General features: G+C 42.4%; 1 protein-coding gene across 1 annotated transcript; it reads right to left on the bottom strand.

The window, feature by feature from the left end:
• Positions 1-3562: 3562 nt before the first annotated feature.
• On the bottom strand, positions 3563-7000 carry LOC143355578 (uncharacterized). The gene has a single exon (XM_076790507.1). The coding sequence runs from the start codon at positions 6998-7000 to the stop codon at positions 3563-3565; it is 3438 nt and encodes a 1145-aa protein (XP_076646622.1).
• Positions 7001-19032: the final 12032 nt, after the last annotated feature.

Here is a 19032-nt window from a genome sequence, read left to right as displayed (position 1 = left end):
GCAATTCCGATTTGGAAATATATTCAACCCCCGCTGTACGATTTCCTTGGCGGCTACAATAATTGGGTCCTGTTATCCAGAACCCTATATCATCCGATCAACCCTTTGCAATCCGAAGTGTTTTCTCCCTTTTATTTCTGAATGATATATTTCCACGTGTAGATTTGCCAGTCTGTGTAATATAGCTGAGGAATTGCTGTTGTATATCATGGATAGACTGCGGATCTTTATGCAAAATAAAAAATATGCGCATTGATTGCAAGACACAGGGGCGAAATAAAAATGTCTTTGTTCTTTTAATTATTTTATCCAGCTGAAACCAATACCCTGGTGCCCTTAAATCTTTTGAATATGTCTACTGTTTTAAATTGTGTTTAACCATTTTTGTAATAAATGCATAAAATCCGCAGTCTAATCACGAAGTTGTGGCATTATTGAAAGATAATGTCTGGCTCCACATAGGACCGGAAATGGTTGCTCTGAAACTGAGAAAATTTCCTTTTTTGGGTCCAGTTAATCAAAATCAAGGCATTCTACGTTGAAACCAATTATGTCTTTAACAATCCTGTTGTTGATATTCTTAAAGCCTCAGTTCTTGTAAATTTTCTAGTTCTACACCTCATACGGGTTTGCCATTTGGTCATAATATTGGAAAAAATAATGTCAGAATTAGTCATGTGGAACTATGGCTTGATAGTTTTAGTATTTTTATAATGTAAAAGTTGTTCTGTGGGTTTGACATTTTTCACAAAATAAAGATAACATTCTCGACCCGTGTTTAACTAATTTTTTGTGAATTTAAGGGTTGGTGAGGTTCTGTGTAACGGGGCCAATCAGAACTTCTTTGTCTGTAATCATCCCCCCCCCCCCCGCCCAAAAAAGGAAGTACATCTGTATTTCTTTCAATGCTTAAATATTGATTAGAAGAGAATAGAATTTTATTTCGACCTAAATACAGAAACAATAACTTCCATAATTAGACCCGGATTTTAGCCCCCACATTGAGGGGTGATTTCACCCCTGCACCTGTTCATCCGCCGATCAAAAAATATGTGTCAAATATTTTTGGCTAAACTATAAACGTGCATAGTTTTAATGGTGATTGACAATTGGCTGGTGATCTTTCCAAGTTTCCTCAAATTAACCCTTGAAGGGCGAAACTTGGCCCTGTTTTAGCCCAGAGTTAAAAATGTTCCACCTAAATTCTAATTTCTCTGGAGCCACTTCAAATTATTCAAATTATAGTTCAATTATTCAATTACCCTTCAAATTGTTAGCTATTTGTGTTAGGTTCGCCGAATTCTCGCAATTTTGACAGGCAAAATACTGTTAACCATACTTCCAATTTATTACACGATCGATACTATTTTTACAGTATAAAAAGACGAGCATGTTTGTGCATTACTCTATGATGTAAAAATAGATTGTAGTGTTAATCTTTTGATACGAGATCTGCAGGGTTCCCGCCCACGCGCGTGACGAAGAAAATATTCGAGACCTTCTTGTTCACCTACTATAAAGAATCGTATTTTTAAATAGCATTGTGAGATTTAAAGACAAAATGCCGGACTCTTCTTCAAATCGAAGGCGAAAGAAAAGCTGGATACTTTCTGAAGCTGAAAATTAAAAATAAAACCAAATACTTTCCGAAGCTAAAAATCGAGAGGAAATCCAGTTAACCCATTTGCATCATTAGCGTATATATCCGTTCAATTTTCCTGGTCACTATCACCGGAGCGTATATATACGCTCAATTTATTTTTTCTTATAATGCTGAAATATGAAGTTCTTTTACTTGTAGTTATTTTTGTACTTAAATATAATAAAAAAAAAAGTTTGGTGCTAAAGGCCTTCTTTTCATATTTCCTTTGTTATGCAAATGGGTTAAGAATGAAAATACAATACTGTGTCGGAGCGTCGTAAATCAAGATCGTGGTTTTCTTCGCAAGAGGAATTCGGGGTTCGCACAACGGAATGTTGTGCGACCGAACAGGTGTACGGGTCACGATCAAAAATCAATTCCGACACGAAATTGACCGAGCAGTTCCCGACAATTAGAATTAGAATTAGCTCTGGCGTCCCACGTCTCTCGCCGTAGAATTATTCGCCCAAGACACGGCCGTGCAACTGCGTCGCTCTTCGTACCGATTTAGATATAACGTACTTGAAAAGCTACAGGGTCATCACTTCGCATAGATCGGCCATCGATCAGAGAAGAGTCGTTGACTCACTCGAGTACCGACTGTGTTGGGTTCTCGAAAAGAACTCTATCTTCGTATTTAATCGCGGAAATAAATATATCTTTATTCAATTAAATACAAGCTGTTGCCGGCGGAGTTTATCTTTGGGCAACTAATTCCAGTAGTCGAATGGACGATGTTGTGTTTACAAGTGTCGGTTGAAATTGAAATAGCCTTGTCTCCGACACGAGACGTGCTGTTCGCGAGAACGTTAACAATTTCTTGAAAGACGTTGTAAGTGTCTAGTCAAGCCGTAATATCGATATAGTCTCGGAGAGATCTAAGGACTATCTGCTGCCCCGAGGTCCGCTGTTCTTTTTCGTCACCTCGGTGGTGACGCTATTTTGTGGCCATGGGCCCGTTTTCGGGGGAAGAACCATCCCTATTCGTTAATTTGACTTGAGGGCGGAGGATCTTCTGGAACGGCCCTCACCGGTGGAGGAGGAAGTCCCACCTCAAGTCAAATAAGGAAGAGTTCCCAAAATGCGATTTATGGGACCCCGGAACAGCGCGACGAAGGCCTAAGTGGCCCACGTAAGCCGTGCTAGCCAAGTGGCTAGCAGCTAATTTATTGCCCCTTGGCCGAGGTCCGGTGACGAAGACCAAGGGCTGGAAAAACGTGCGTTTACTGTCTCTGGTTTTCGTCCGTTTGACGAAAACCAGAGACACGGTTATTGGGGTTGTAGCGAAACCCGAGCGTACCTCGCGTCGTGCGGAAGAGGATTTACGACCCCTTGGCCGCCGCGTGTAGTGGGCCATAAGGCCCGCTGTGTCCGAATCCGGAACCCTCAAGTACCTCGCGGACGGTACACGGTGTGAGGGTCGCACGGATTGACTTATGGCCACTTTTCCAATGCCATCAGCTCGAATCCTCAAGCGCCTCGCATGCGGCAACTCAAGGATTAGCATTCTTCGTGATTAGTCGAAGGACGGACAAAAATCGGAAAAGGGCCTTCAACGACATCTGGAGAACGTGAAATTACGCCGTAAAAATGAAACTACGATATTCTACGGGGGCCGCGGCATGCATCCTCTCGGAACCGTACATGCTCCCCCCGTTGAACTATACAAGTAGTTCAAAAAATCGCGCAATGTCGTTAATTACGATAAATCGAAAGGAACATCACATAACATAAACGTAAATCAAAAACTAAATATAAAGAAAAACCGATATACAAAACGATACGTAAAAATACGAAATATTCGAGAAACACGTAAAACGAACGAAACATAAACGCGTATAATATACTAATAATATGTATCTAAAACTAAAATGCATAAATGATAAACGAAATACAAACGAAATATTAAAAATTCGAAAATTAAGGTTTCACGGGCTCGATCGGTAAAGGCGCGAGGTGTCGAGTGTTGCGTTTGTACGTGCCGTGAGTTGTGCGTACAGTTACCGCGCGTATTATGTCATCCTTGCCTGGATGAACCTCGATGACCCTTCCGATGTTCCATTGGAGTGGTGGCAAGTTGTCGTCCTTTAACACGACAATCGTCCCTTCCTTGATGTCATGTGAACCCTTTGTCCATTTTGCTCGTACGTTTAGGTGGTTGATATATTCCTTGTACCACCGGCTCCAAAAGTCCTGTTTTACCCTTTGAATATGTTGCCAGGTGGAAAGCCGATTGGTAGCTGTCTTGGTAAAATCGACTTCTGGTATGCTCGTCATTACGCCACCAATTAAAAAATGACCGGGAGTCAGGGCGGATAGGTCGTTAGGGTCTGAAGAAAGGGGTGTCAAAGGACGTGAATTTAGGATTGCCTCGATTTCGGTAGTAAAAGTCGCAAATTGTTCATACGTAAACAGTTCGTCGCCGACAACGCGACGTAGGTGGTGTTTGAATGACTTTACCACTGCCTCCCACAATCCCCCGAAATGGGGAGACAGCGGAGGTGTGAAGTGCCACGTAATCTCTTTTTCTAAGATATATTGACGGATTTCTTCATTTTCGCTTAAGGTCCGAAGCAAATCCGTCATCTCATTTTTCGCACCGACAAAATTTGTTCCGTTATCGGAATAAATGTTCCGACAAATGCCGCGTCGCGCAATAAAACGTTTTAATGCGGCTAAAAAGGCTTCCGAGCTCATGTCGCTGACGACTTCCAAATGTACGGCTTTTGTCGCGAAGCAGACAAACACAGTAACGTAAATCTTAATACGGTTACGGTTGCGGTATCGTCGTTCCTTTATATAAAAAGGACCGCAACAATCGACTCCGACATTCGTAAATGGTCGGGATCGCGAAACTCTAGCGGCCGGTAGATTCCCCATGACATAATTAGTCATCGGAGGATTACATCGAAAACATTTTATACATTGGCGGATAATTTTTCGCGTTATGTTTTTCCCATCGATGGGCCAATACAATTGTCGAACGTGGTAAAGAGTAGCTGTCAAACCCGAATGATAACCTTGTACATGAGATTCGCGAATAATGAGATCGGTAATATGATTATTTTTCGGAAGAAGAATCGGATGCATTTGATTAAACGGTAAATTTGAATTTTGTAAACGACCTCCAACACGTAAAATGCCCCTTTCGTCGACAAATGGGGATAACGGTAGCAACTTGCTTTTTGAATTTAATTGCGAACTCGTTTTTAAATCCTGCAATTCTTGAGCAAATGATTGCTGCTGAGTTAGCGAGATAATTTTTTCTTTCGCGCGTTGCAGTTCTTCGACAGAAAGATGTCCGGTGATTCGGGGTCTCGATATGAAACGTAGACAATAAGCGATGACTCTGGTTAATCGGCGGATACACGAATATTTACTTAAAATTTCCAAAGGTTGTACGGTGGTGGAGATTAAACACGTAAGTTTTCGTACTTCCGGTAAAACTTCTGGAATTTCGAAATGCGAAATTGGCCAAAATGTTTCGTCTAATTTCAGCCACGGTGGCCCATAACGCCAGAGACTGTTTGCCATGAAATTTTTAACGTTAGAACCGCGTGAGAGTAAATCGGCAGGATTATCGATCGATCGAATATGTCGCCATGTCTTAATATCTGTCGTTTCTTGAATATTGGCAACCCGGTTCGCGACAAAGGTTTTTAATGTATTCGGAGACCGTTGTAACCAATGAAGAACAATTGTAGAATCCGTCCACAATACGGTAGAGTGGATTTCCCTTCGGATTATTTGTTTAACATTGGTATACAGTTCGGCAAGCAATTTAGCTCCACATAACTCTAATCGCGCTAAACTAATGGTTTTTAGCGGAGCTATGCGGGATTTGGCACAAATCAAATGAACTGCGATATTTCCAGACATGGATATAGTGCGTAGATAGATATTGGCTCCGTATGCGCGCTCACTAGCGTCACAAAAGCCATGCATTTCAATTCGTTTAACTTCGTGTTGCGAAATATGCCGTGTAAAAGTGAAATCTTTTAACAACCTTAACTGCGCTTGATAATTCGACCACTCGGTTTGGATATCTGCAGGTAAGGATTCGTCCCAATCTAGTCGCAGTTGCCATAAACGTTGCATAAGTATTTTCGCGCTTACTGTTACAGGTCCAAGGAGACCTAATGGGTCAAATATTTTGGCAATAGACGAAAGGATTATGCGTTTAGTATGCGTTTGCCTGTTGTCAATAGATACGGTATATCTAATTGAATCGTCACGTGGATTCCAGATCACGCCGAGGGTCTTGACGGATTCATCGCCGAAATACTTCGGATGAATCTGATCTTCCGATAGTTCTGATAATAAATTTGGGTCATTCGATACCCACTGTCGAATGTTAAGTTCCCCTTTCTTCAACAAATTAATAATATCGTTACGTAATTTACGGGCTTCGCGGAATGTTGCAGCACCGGTCAAAAGATCATCAACGTAAATGTCCCCTTTAATGACCTCGGATGCTGCGGGATAATTGTCCGATTCGTCGTTCGCTAATTGGTGTAAACACCGTATTGCCAAGTATGGGGCTGAAGCTACACCGAAAGTGACTGTATTGAGCTCGTATGTAGAAATTTCGTTTTTGTCGTTCCGCCAAAGAATCCGTTGATACGGACGATCTTCGGGACGCACGAGAAATTGCCGATACATCTTCTCAATATCCCCGGTTAGCACGTATGCATGACTTCGAAATCGCAATAATAAAGAGAAGAGATCGTCCTGAATCGTCGGACCAACTTCGAGTGCATCATTTAACGATATACCGGTATCCGATTTAGCCGACGCATCGAACACAACTCGACATTTCGTCGTCGAGCTGGTGGGTTTGATGACGGCGTGATGCGGTAAGTAGAAACCGCAAGAATTGTCGGGTGAGTCTATCTGTGTCATATGACCTAACGTGATGTACTCATTTATAATCGCGGTATATTCTGTCTTTAGATCGGGATTTCGAGCGAATCTGCGTTCTAAAGACATAAATCGGTTTAATGCTTGTGTTCGGGATTCGCCGATGTCTCGCTTCTTCTCGTTGAACGGAAGCGCGACAACGTATCTCCCGGATTGTTCGCGTGCAACGGTACGGATAAAATGGGATTCCACTTCATTTTCCATTGCCGACAAGTGATATTGTTGTGGTCCCTCTTCGATTTCCCAGAATTGTCTAAGATCGAAATTAACGGTATTGAGGAATGTTCGCGTTTTTCCGATAGAAACAGTAGGTGCGCTCCCCCCGATGACCCATCCGAATTGGGTTTTGTGCAAAATCAAATCTGGTTTTCCCTTCGATTGAATCTGCAGTTGACCGATACTGAAACTAGATAATGTTGGTCCTGTTCCAATCAACATATCTACAGGGGAAGGCTTGTGAAAATGAGGATCCGCAAGAATAATATTCGAAGGAATTCGTAATTTACTGCGATTTATTTGGTGGTCTGGTAAGTGTCCTGCGATACGCGGTATGATAAAAAAATCGAGAGTGCGAGAAAATTTATTTAATCGAGACATAATCTTGACCTTTACAATCCGACTCGTAACCGTTTGAAGTTCATTCAACACATCGATATTCACCATTTGCATGTTAGTAGGTAGATTTAATTTTGCTGCAAATTCTTCGGTTATTAGGTTCGCGTTAGAACACGTATCTAATAAAGTGCGACATTCGATAGGTTGTTCTTGGTTGTCAAATGCACGTACGATTGCAGTCGTTAACAACCCGTGAGTAGCTCCGTCTGTTATTAAAGTTTGATGATTTTCGAATTTGGTCGGAATATCGATGTGGTTGGTCTGGCGTCATTCTTGATTGTTTAATTGCGGATCCGAACGAGATTTGATTTTTTTCAAAGGTGCGTGCGCGGTTTTATGCAGTCGTGAATTGTGTTTTAATTTGCAAAATTGGCATGTCCCCAACCTGCATTTATCCACCGAATGACCGGGCAACAGACAGTTCAAACATAATTTCGCATTTTTCACGGCTTCGATACGCTTTTCTATATTCATGTCTAGAAAATGAGGACATTGATACGTACGGTGCCCTTCGTTTTTGCAAAAAGAACAGGGCCATACTCGCGCCTGAGTTGCAAAGGCGGTCCGGCGTTGAAATTTCGGTGACGGAGGAGGTGAATTTCGCGATCGCGTTTGTCGAATGTACTGATTTTCACGTTTGTAGCTCGTAGGGCGAGACGACGTATATACGGGCGGTTTATTCATACATGCAATCGATGCATAATCCTGCGATTGGTGGGAAGCATTATGTAAGTGTTTGAATATGTCGTTTACTTTCGGAACTTCTGTGTCTATTAACGTATGCTCCCACGTCTTTCGCGTTTCGTCTCCCATCCGAGAAATGACAATGCTAGTTAAGAGATCATTAGCTATGTCTTCCCATGTTCTGCCTAAAGCTTCTAACGATCGAATATGAAGTTGCATATGCCGAACTAATTCTCGAATCGCGTCAGAAGAGTCATTTTTCATGAACGGGGTTTCCCGTAATAACGTCGCATGTCGCAGAACTAATACGCGTTTATTGTTGTATATTTCTGTTAAGTGGTTCCATACCACGTCGTAATTTTCTTCGCTTATTGTGAACGCTTCTATCGATTCTTTGGCTTCCCCGGTTAACGACAAAGTGAGATACGTTAATTTTTGTATCTTTCTCAGACTTGTGTCTGAATCGATCATCGATAAAAATGCATCGCGGAACGTTACCCATTTCTCTATTCTTCCGTCAAATTTTGGCAAATTGATGTTTGGTAGGTTTACAGAAATTTTATTCGCGGTTATTTTATGTTCGGATAAACTAACATTTTTATCATCATTCGGTTTGATTGACAGCGAATCTTGGAGCTCGAGAGCTGCCGCAAGAACTTCGTCATACGCATTCGTTATTTCCTCACGTTCTGATTCTATGGCATCATAATCCTCGGTTAACATACCCAGTTCGTCTTGGTTGTCGTTAAATTTTAGAAAAAGAGATCGGATTCGATTTATGCGTTCTTGTAATTTAATAAGTTCTCTTTTTGATTCTGTGAATGACTCGACAAATTTACCTAATGAGGTGATTTGAGCTTTAAAATAACTTCGATTCTGTTTAATCGAACGAACTTGTTTTTCAATGGCTTTGTCGGCTTTCTCGATATGTGCCATTTTTACCACGAAATTCGAGACAGGGCAACGAAAGGATAAATGGGAAATTTAATTGGCGCGAAAATTAAACGAGCCTACCTTCGCCGGTGCCGTCGTCCACGGAGTTGTCCCTGGTCACGATAATGCAGGAACGTCTCTGGAGTTTCGGAGGTTGACTGCTGACGTCGTCGTCCACGGAGTTGTCCCTGGTCACGCTAGCGCAGGAACGTCTCTGGAGCTTCGGAGGTTGACTGCTGATGCTGTCGTCCACGGAGTTGTCTCTGGTCACGGTATTGCCAAAGATGTTGAACTTCACAAAGTTCGTATGCGAATATGTTCATTGACCGACACTTTATTCACTCCAATTACGCCACTGGATCCGGCTCGAAGGACCATGTGTTGGGTTCTCGAAAAGAACTCTATCTTCGTATTTAATCGCGGAAATAAATATATCTTTATTCAATTAAATACAAGCTGTTGCCGGCGGAGTTTATCTTTGGGCAACTAATTCCAGTAGTCGAATGGACGATGTTGTGTTTACAAGTGTCGGTTGAAATTGAAATAGCCTTGTCTCCGACACGAGACGTGCTGTTCGCGAGAACGTTAACAATTTCTTGAAAGACGTTGTAAGTGTCTAGTCAAGCCGTAATATCGATATAGTCTCGGAGAGATCTAAGGACTATCTGCTGCCCCGAGGTCCGCTGTTCTTTTTCGTCACCTCGGTGGTGACGCTATTTTGTGGCCATGGGCCCGTTTTCGGGGGAAGAACCATCCCTATTCGTTAATTTGACTTGAGGGCGGAGGATCTTCTGGAACGGCCCTCACCGGTGGAGGAGGAAGTCCCACCTCAAGTCAAATAAGGAAGAGTTCCCAAAATGCGATTTATGGGACCCCGGAACAGCGCGACGAAGGCCTAAGTGGCCCACGTAAGCCGTGCTAGCCAAGTGGCTAGCAGCTAATTTATTGCCCCTTGGCCGAGGTCCGGTGACGAAGACCAAGGGCTGGAAAAACGTGCGTTTACTGTCTCTGGTTTTCGTCCGTTTGACGAAAACCAGAGACACGGTTATTGGGGTTGTAGCGAAACCCGAGCGTACCTCGCGTCGTGCGGAAGAGGATTTACGACCCCTTGGCCGCCGCGTGTAGTGGGCCATAAGGCCCGCTGTGTCCGAATCCGGAACCCTCAAGTACCTCGCGGACGGTACACGGTGTGAGGGTCGCACGGATTGACTTATGGCCACTTTTCCAATGCCATCAGCTCGAATCCTCAAGCGCCTCGCATGCGGCAACTCAAGGATTAGCATTCTTCGTGATTAGTCGAAGGACGGACAAAAATCGGAAAAGGGCCTTCAACGACATCTGGAGAACGTGAAATTACGCCGTAAAAATGAAACTACGATATTCTACGGGGGCCGCGGCATGCATCCTCTCGGAACCGTACACCGACACCCGGCGCGAAATGTGATCGTTAAAAAGTGTAACAATCGTGGGACGTCACCAGACCGGTGTCATATCGAAGCCAAAAGCGTTTTTAGAACCGCCAAATCATCCGCGGCTATTTCTGCGCGTGGAATCACCGCGTCGCCAGTATAATTTATAGTCATCCAGCATAATGTATAATTGCCTGTCCATACCACGGAAGAGCGATCTACTTCGCGAAATAAGATCAGTACACGCTGCCATTAATCATACAATTTCTCCCCGTGAAAGTATTCTCACGTTTGCGATAAAACCTCAGCTATTAAAAAGAATATCGTTTAAACAAATGGATAAGGAATTCTTTCAAATGTGCGTAGAAGGAAAGGAAAATATATCAAATTATTGGAGCCGTAATACGAAAGAATACATTTTCGAACCAACGAATGATAAGAATTCAGTGTAGATTTTTCAGAAAAAAATTAAGAACTTTTACGTGTTTCTTAATTGAGCCGTTCAGTGCACACATCGATTAACTCCATAAAACAAAAAGTTGAGAAATGCGATGAAGTAATGTATAATGTAGAATGCATAAATACAGATATAGCTTTCATCTAACGGTATATAAAATCAATAAGAAAGAATAGCCAAAAAATAATCGTCAGTAATGTTATAGTTTTTATGTGACTGGTGGAGTTAATCGATTTGGCAACTGAAAAAAGTAATAAAGTTAAATTCAGTCTTTAAATTTTTAAGTTTTTTATTACAGAAAAAGTTAGTTATTATGTATTTTTATTACAGCTTTTCCATAAAAATGAATGTTGACAGTTCTGTTATAATATATTTTTTGTGATTAATTCATAGCAGCTTTATTTTAGCAGCATTATTCTTTGGGATAATTCAGCAATATTATAAATAATGTCTTCTTCATCAGCTGTATGTGAGGATTCGTCATTTCGATTTGTTGTCAAGTTTTTATAGTAATCATGTTTAACAGGAGGAATGAATTTTAGCAGGTCCATCATGTCTCTCCATTTTTCCCTTGTCACAGTTCTACCTTTAGGATATAATAAAGGCTGATCTATATTTTTCAAACTTTGCGGTCTACCTACTACAGATTTTCTTATATTAAGGGCTTTAAATTCTGTATCTTCATTAGAGTCACATTTGAATTGTATGAGATGGGGTTTGGACCTTTCTAACTTTATCCAGCGTATTTTAAGCCAATTTACTGGAAGCCCTGTGACGGTTACTTTTCTGTTAATGATTGATTGTTCTAAAGGTTTTGTTGACAAAAAATCTTGGTGGGTCATTTGGATTAGATGAAACGGCGCTTTCTTTTTACATGTTGATGCACGGCCGGAACAGATACAGCGTTACTGAAACGATTTACATTAGAGTATGGAGTTAATCAAAATGGCTTCTGAAATAAATTACTTATTATGTAATGGCCAAAAAATTTTGCCCTTTAATGGTACCAATCTTTATTATTCAGGAAAGTTATTATAAATATAAAAAGTTATGACTATGCCAAGTGCTTTGACACTTAAATTTAAGATTTTTCAGAAAGTGGAGTTAATCGATGTGTGCATTGAGCGGCTCAATTAAATCCTGTGTTTGAGAATATGCAATGACCTCTTTTCTTATGATTACAGATTTTGAATAATTTCGAGTCCGCTTTCGAAAGGCGCATGCATCGCTCTATTATATAAATAACAACGGACAGTCGTTTCGTTGATCGAAAGGGGGTTGACTGATGATTCAACAGGTGAAGGGAATTTCTCCAAAAAAATCTCGAGCTAGACAAATTCCCGGAATTGCCCGCGAATTCTTGCTGATCCCGCAGCTGCGGCGGAATGTCTACGTGTCTTCAGTATTTACATGTGACGTCGTTGACGAGACGACGATAACTGACGAGAATGCCGGGCGTGCCTCCACCATTGTGCTGATACTGCAGCTTTGCTACTCCCCCTGAACAATATCTCTTTATTGCATCTAAAATTGTTTTACCGTGTCACTGAACCTTCGTTTATCGGAAGAAACTTGTCGACTTTCCAATTCGCCATTTGATTGACAGTCATCGCCAGTAACCAATAGAGAGAGTATAACATCTGCTAGTTTATTTCTGTTTGACAGTTGGGTGAGACTCATGCTTGAACATTAAAAATAATATAGCGCTGTATATGGACGCCAAAATGGAATATAATTTGATTCGATTAGATACTAATGTAGAGTGATAAATTATATGGGAGTGTAGGGACCGTAGGAGCAGGGACTTGGGTATATTTTAACTTGGAGTTGTAAATGTTTCAATTATTCGTTATTTCAGGTGACGACTAATAAAAGGCTACGGAAAAATGGCCCTAGAATGTTTCAATGCTCGAGGCTCGGGAGACTACGTCTTTATTAATGATAGATTAACAGACATTTAATGAATATTGAAAAACATTTACTCGATTTCAAATCCAAAATAGTACTTGAAGACAATTTCGATAGTATATTGGGTGTAACGAATGAAAAGTAGATTTGAAAGAAGCAGTTTGAAAAGTACCTAAAAGAATATAGATACGTAAGGACTCGAACGGACCTGGTTGCCACGAAACCGTGAAAAGCGTCCGACCGAAAAAAGTCCGAATTTTTCCAAGACCCGTGGACAAAATGTTGAACTCTATTCTGGTACTCGCAAGCCCGTAGAAAATTGTCACGCAACGAAAGGATTGTATCTTGTTTGTGCACGGTTCCCGGAACAGTTCCGATTACGCTATCGTTTACTCCGACTACTAGCCGACCGGTCTGAAAGCGGGAACCTCATTCTACTAGCATACCGCCCCACTCCGTCCGCCATGAATTCCGCCAGTATTTATATCCTGTAATACATTTTTATTTATCCAAAACAGAGAGGAGGGGGGGGGGGGACACACGGGCGATCACCATCCGCCGTGAAATTCTCCGAATCGGTGGTGTCCCGGTCTCGCCTATAAAACGATGTCTCCGAACCCGTCTCTATAAATACTTGTCGGAGATAGAAAGAAAGATTAGAAGGACGGAGGCGAGCGTATTTTCCTAAAACTTCGAGTTTTCACAAAATTTCTACGACCACCCACCCCGCCCCACTCCCGTCGAGTGTCTATAAAAGGTCGCCGGTCGGTGGTGGGCAAAGATGCTCGCGGTCGGCCTAGCCGGGAGCTCACCAAGTAATTTGAGATTGGCCCCTTCTCTTCGTCGTCCTCTTCATCACCTTGCTCCCACTACGTGGCTGCCTGTGCGCGTGGCTCCCTCTGGTGGAGAATTCCAGGCATCGGAAAGCACCATCGGAAGACCTCAGACCAGAATAACTCTCGCTCTCTCTCTCTCTCTCTCTCTCTCTCTCTCTCTCTCTTTTTCCAACCGAGGCGAAGACAACTCCTCTCGGCCGCCCCTCCAGCTCTCCCTTAGAGTGCCACGACTGCTGCGAGTCCGGCAAGGTGTACACCTATGCGGGACCGGTGCTCAAACTTCCTTGCATCCGCATTACCGATTCGCGCCGGCACCTTTCGAAGGATATTTGGCGACGACCCGAGACCCCTACTCAACTGTGACGCATTTTGTTTACAGGCTGGAACGATAGCCGTGCCTCCTAAACAATACCCTTGGTCGCTAGAGGATGTCTTCACATTGATCCTCATTCGATTCCTTCTGTGCAAGATATCGCTTTCAGTGGATAGTTCTTTTTCGTGTCGCGACATAATGGTCCGACTCTTGACACATTTGCATTTGCTTCGGCATCGGCTTTCGTAATTGTAACATTCTGTGAAAGGTAACGTTACGCTCTTGTGAAGAAGACGAAAAGCTAGCTGTGATAAAACAATTGTAATGCAACTAATATGACTGAAATACTATTAGTTTTGTTCTACTATTCATCAGTTTCAGATCCTTATTTGAACGGTACGAATTTTACGCTGAACCCCATAGATGTAATAGATGCTGTAACGTTCCGTGCTGTACATAAAATTTCTTGACCATTTTTGCAATATCTTCGGCGAAACTAGAGTTCGTTAATCGAAAAAAAAACGGAGTTTGATTCTAGGCATTCCCTTCAGAAATCAATCAAAATTGAGCTTGAATACGCATATGAAATTGAAAATATAGTGTAACTACCTTACGCGTATACAGCATGTGAAAATATATCAAATACAAAAAGATATTAAGAAATATTAATAATGGTTTTGTTTGATTTAGACTACAAAAGACTTTCTGCTTATCAGAAGCTGTTTCTACCTCACTCTACATTTCGATCAGATAATCCGGGAAAATAAAAATTTACAGAAGAATGCGCACGTCTAAACTTTCTAAAAGACAGTCGAGAAAGAACCAAAGCAATTTCTATGTTCCCAATGGAAAACAGCCATCCGGCCGAGCCAGATCTAAGCGTGATACTCGAAATGATTGAAGTAGAAGCATTGCTTTCCGATGAACCTGCGAGCCTCTTCTGGTCGAGACGTTGCAGCCCGATTATCGTGGTTCGTGTTTCAAGTCAACGCACTTATAAATTCGTTCCTCTCGGCGCTACGCGGTTAACAGCCCCTCCCTCCGGCGCGGGTTTCCGAAAATGATTCGTAGAACCGCGGCATCTTTAGATCGTATCGTCGCATAATATATACCAGGCCGAATCGAGCCATTACCGTTTTTCCTGGCTGCCATGCCGGCTCGAAACTCTTCGGAGATTAATTCGCGACGATAATTGTCTACTCATGATAGAAATGAGACGTGGCGATGGTGATCGATCAGCCAGGTGCGATCCTGGTTCACGGAAAAGGTATCGATACCGGCGAACGAGCCGCGCGTTCTTCGGGTTCGCGTAAAAAGACCTATAATGATCTCGGAGTTGCCGAGCAAGCACACTGCCCCAATTTTCTAAATATATCCCCCCTTCGGACTCTCTCATTCGACTGAATTCTCTCAGGTACTGCGCATCAAAAGATCTTGACTTCTCGATCATGAGTTTCATGTTTGTAAACAGAGAGAGTCGCCTCTATCGGTCAAGTTGGGGAAGCTTGACCCTCCGGATGGGACAGCACGCTATCGATATTTTAGGGAAAGGAAAACGGCCTTCGTTTTGTGCAAACCACCGGCAAAAACCGTACCGGTTCGCGCAGCTCGACGCCAGGAACCAAACACGAACTGTTGTGAACGTTAAACAATCGCTATTTCATTTGTAAAATGACACTTTTCTTTCATCACAATCGGATGCAGTTAATTTTCTTGATTTAGATCCAATAAAGTCTGTCCATTCACAGTTTCATTTCTAAGTCGATAGCTTTCTTTAATGAAAATATTACATATTCGGAATTAATGCTAGATCTACCTAGAACTAAAAGTTTTTAATTATTTCATAGGAATAACAAGCATGTACGTATTCAGATTTTTAGTGAATTTACTCAATAACTCATTTAGAAACATTTAGAACCCGCCATTTTGACCGGCCTCGTGGTTCTAGTGTCAACAAAGAATTCTACATTTAGATTCAATAAAAATCTGTGGGCAGTATACTTTAAAAATTGTATTGTATTGTACTTTAAAAAGCAAAGTAAAAAGATTATCCTGAACACACAGGTTAATCTTTGTCACAGGTTCTTTGCATTCATCGCGTTTAGAAGCATTTTTCTGCATTTTGTGAAAGACATGATAGTCATTGACACGTAAGAGATTCGAATGACGGCTCAAAGAATTTTTGAACGTGGCAACCTTGTTCGAGAGGAGGTTCAGTGAAGCGGATGGACATGAACGAAGTTGCACTCGGTCATACGCGTTGCTACTCTAAAATTACGCCAGTCGATCGAGTCAGGAAGAAGGCAACAGGTGGATCCTAGAACGGTCGCTAGAAATCTGTTACTAATGATCGGACAGCTGAATTCGTAGCTGAGTTTTGAATTACCGCTTCGGACGATTTATTTAAAGAGTGGATCGATTCTGCGCGTTTTCAGCCGCATTACCCGCCCGGGAGGTTATAGGGTATCGACGTACGGAATTTAGGTCGTCAGTGATCATTAACTTGCACCGTTTCGAGCACAATACAATCACCGAGAATACCCTGCCGACCATAAACAATGGGATCTGGCCTGAATCAAACGATGTAAATCGGGATTGCGCCGCGAGTGGACCCGTCGTCCGTAATCCCGCGTGCAACGCTCGCTATACGGACCCAGCCACGTGCCAAAGGGAAAATTTTGTAAACTTACACGAAAATCGAGAAACGTGAAACGCGACACGCCATCGGGCACCATCGCGTTGCCCGATTTATTGTTGTTCTATTTTCTGATCGGTTATTTTAAATGATCCGGATTCCACGAACGGGAAACCGATTCCGTTCTACCGGGAAATGAAAATGTCCGCTTTTCCAGATTTCTTACGATCTTCGAGTTTAGCGAAAGAACAGCTTCGTTCTCTAGCACGGTTCACGGGCCACGTTCCTGAAGTATGACGCACGATACGAAATTTGGCAACGGCCGCCGTTCGACTACGAGTCGAATACCGATATTAAAGAATCTGAAAATATGGAACGCGCGATGGCCAACCGATAGACGTATCGCAAGATGTCTGGTTCAACGTTGACTCACTGTCCGAAAGCGACCGGAAAAATCTTTGGCTGAAGCTTTTCAGCGTTGCGGAGAGAAACTCAAGATGACTAATCCGCTCTATTCTTGTCCGAACCGTATACACTTGTATCCAATGGGAAAGTGGGCTAAAACGTATGAAATATCAATCCCTCCCCGGGTCACGCGTTGAACTCTCCGAGACGGTTTCTCGGTCTCCGTCTTGCGTATCTTTCCCTGTCATTTCGAGCTTCTTGTTCGATCATCTGACCTCTACCATTTCTTTGTTTTTCTTCGTGCACGTCTCACGAAATTTTATACCTCTTCTTTCACTGAACCGAACCATTAAGCTTGCATGGCAAGAGAATTCTATGTTCTCTTTCATTTCTTTTTTATACTGTAACGACTTAATGTTTTGCCGTTCGTAGATCAAATACTATCGTAGTCGAGACAATTTCATAAGATGACAAGATTTTCAAATTTTTTCCTTTCTCCCTTTTTCCGGTAATAATTTAATATCGTGTCATAAATAGACATTAAAATGTAATACAGAATATTTATTTAGTTTTCTGGCTAAGGAATATTTCTATTCTCTCTGATGATACTTAAAATCTAGTTAACGTACAGAACTTAATTGATTTTATTATTAGTCTAACATCGATAATCCATAAAATGGAAGAAATCATATACAGTGGAAATGTTGTAGGTCGTTAGAAATGTTTGGAATTAAAATAGCGCCAAGTGGAAGGAGTTAAAGCAGTGGAAGTTAATTTTCAATTTCTAAAGTTTTTAAAGAAATTCTTGAGTGGCTCCTGTGGCTTGCAATTGATACAGACAATTTCTGCTTTGCATAAGTTGTGAGATTCGATTTTTAATGTCAGTAAGTTCGATTTTCGCGTATTAGAAATGCTCGAGCGTGCGGAATGAGAGTGATCAAACGAGCACGCATCAGACGTTTCTTTGGAATTCGTTTCGGCGGTAGCGGTTGATATGCGGGACAATGACAAAGAGCCATCATCCTGAGTGGCTCGAATATGAAATCGGAACTGATCGCGCGACGACCAGTCGCTGTTAGCGCACCGACTGCCGCTCGCCGATATTTTTATTGCTTGTTCGCCGAGTATTTATACGCCGGTGCTTCTATATCGGGAACGAAAATATTTCTAGGTGGATCCGTGGAGACCGAGCCGATGCAGCGTCGCGCGACTCTGCCGCCGCGTCGCCGATGCCTTCCGCGATTTGGACAGCCCGATTGAGATTAATCGGTGACACCGGTCGCCTCGGCCGGCCACGGTTCATTTTCACTACCACCGGGAGATTTGACACGATTTGTCAGAGTCGTTGCCCGATTCTAGCTTCAAATTCAACCGGGCATCGAGGATTAGGGTGGACGTTGACCAATCGGTGACACGCAACGTCTACAGATGCGCCGCTACAAAGTCTCGGTAATTGATCGTTACCGAATCAAAGCGCGTGTCGTAAAACAGTTCGCGTCACGAACGCCGAGCAATCGTAAAGGGAAATGCAAACGGCGCAGCGCAGCGCGGCGCGGCGAGTGAGGCGCTTCCTTGAACCTCGTTCGATTTTTACGATTTTCCGGAGCTTTCGGCGGTCCTCCCGTGGCGCCATCGACGATGAAAGCTTCAAATCCCAGCCCCTGCCGTACCCGTTCGCTCTGCCGATAACTTTACGGTCGTCTTCTCTTTGGCAACCGAGCTTATCTTACGGGACTCGGGAAGATTGTTGACTCTTGTCTTCGTTCCGACGCCACTCGAAAGTTGGCAGCACGAAATCGGATTCGAATAACTTCTTTTTATTTGCCGGTCGTTGCGGGAAGGTTTCTTTTGTTAACGATGTTACGGTGATTTTAGATTGCCAGTCTAATTTTTACGTGGAATCTGCTAATGATTGATACGCTTGCAGAAGCTATAAAATTGGTCGCGTCAATTTATTATATATTTTGTGGTAGTCTTCTGGAAATGTTTGATGTAGCAAAAATAAAACGATTATTCATTTTTACTGTTTACGATCGAGAGATCTCGATTTACCACGTATTCTTTCATCGCCTTCTATTCTGGCAGAATTTTTACTTGATAAGCGCTTTGACTTTCTAACGCAGAAAATGTTCTTGTCAGACACGTACTGTCAAAACCCTTTCTTAGTAGAATGACTTTAAAAAAAAAACTGCTGTCGAAAGCAAAAAGGAAACTGTCAGCCTTTGTTGTCCTTGATCTTGATCTTGACAAAATTGTCCTTGATCTTGAATTTCAA

The sequence above is a fragment of the Halictus rubicundus genome, chromosome 7 (assembly GCF_050948215.1).
Source record: "Halictus rubicundus isolate RS-2024b chromosome 7, iyHalRubi1_principal, whole genome shotgun sequence".
In the NCBI taxonomy this organism is placed as follows: Eukaryota; Metazoa; Arthropoda; class Insecta; order Hymenoptera; family Halictidae; genus Halictus; species Halictus rubicundus.
Note: the sequence above shows the minus strand (reverse complement) of the source record. Positions and strands in the feature narration are given on the sequence as shown.

What these genes read in the sequence shown, in the direction of transcription:
- LOC143355578 (XM_076790507.1), bottom strand. Translation starts at nt 7,000, where the DNA reads ATGTTGATTGGAACAGGACCAACATTATCTAGTTTCAGTATCGGTCAA.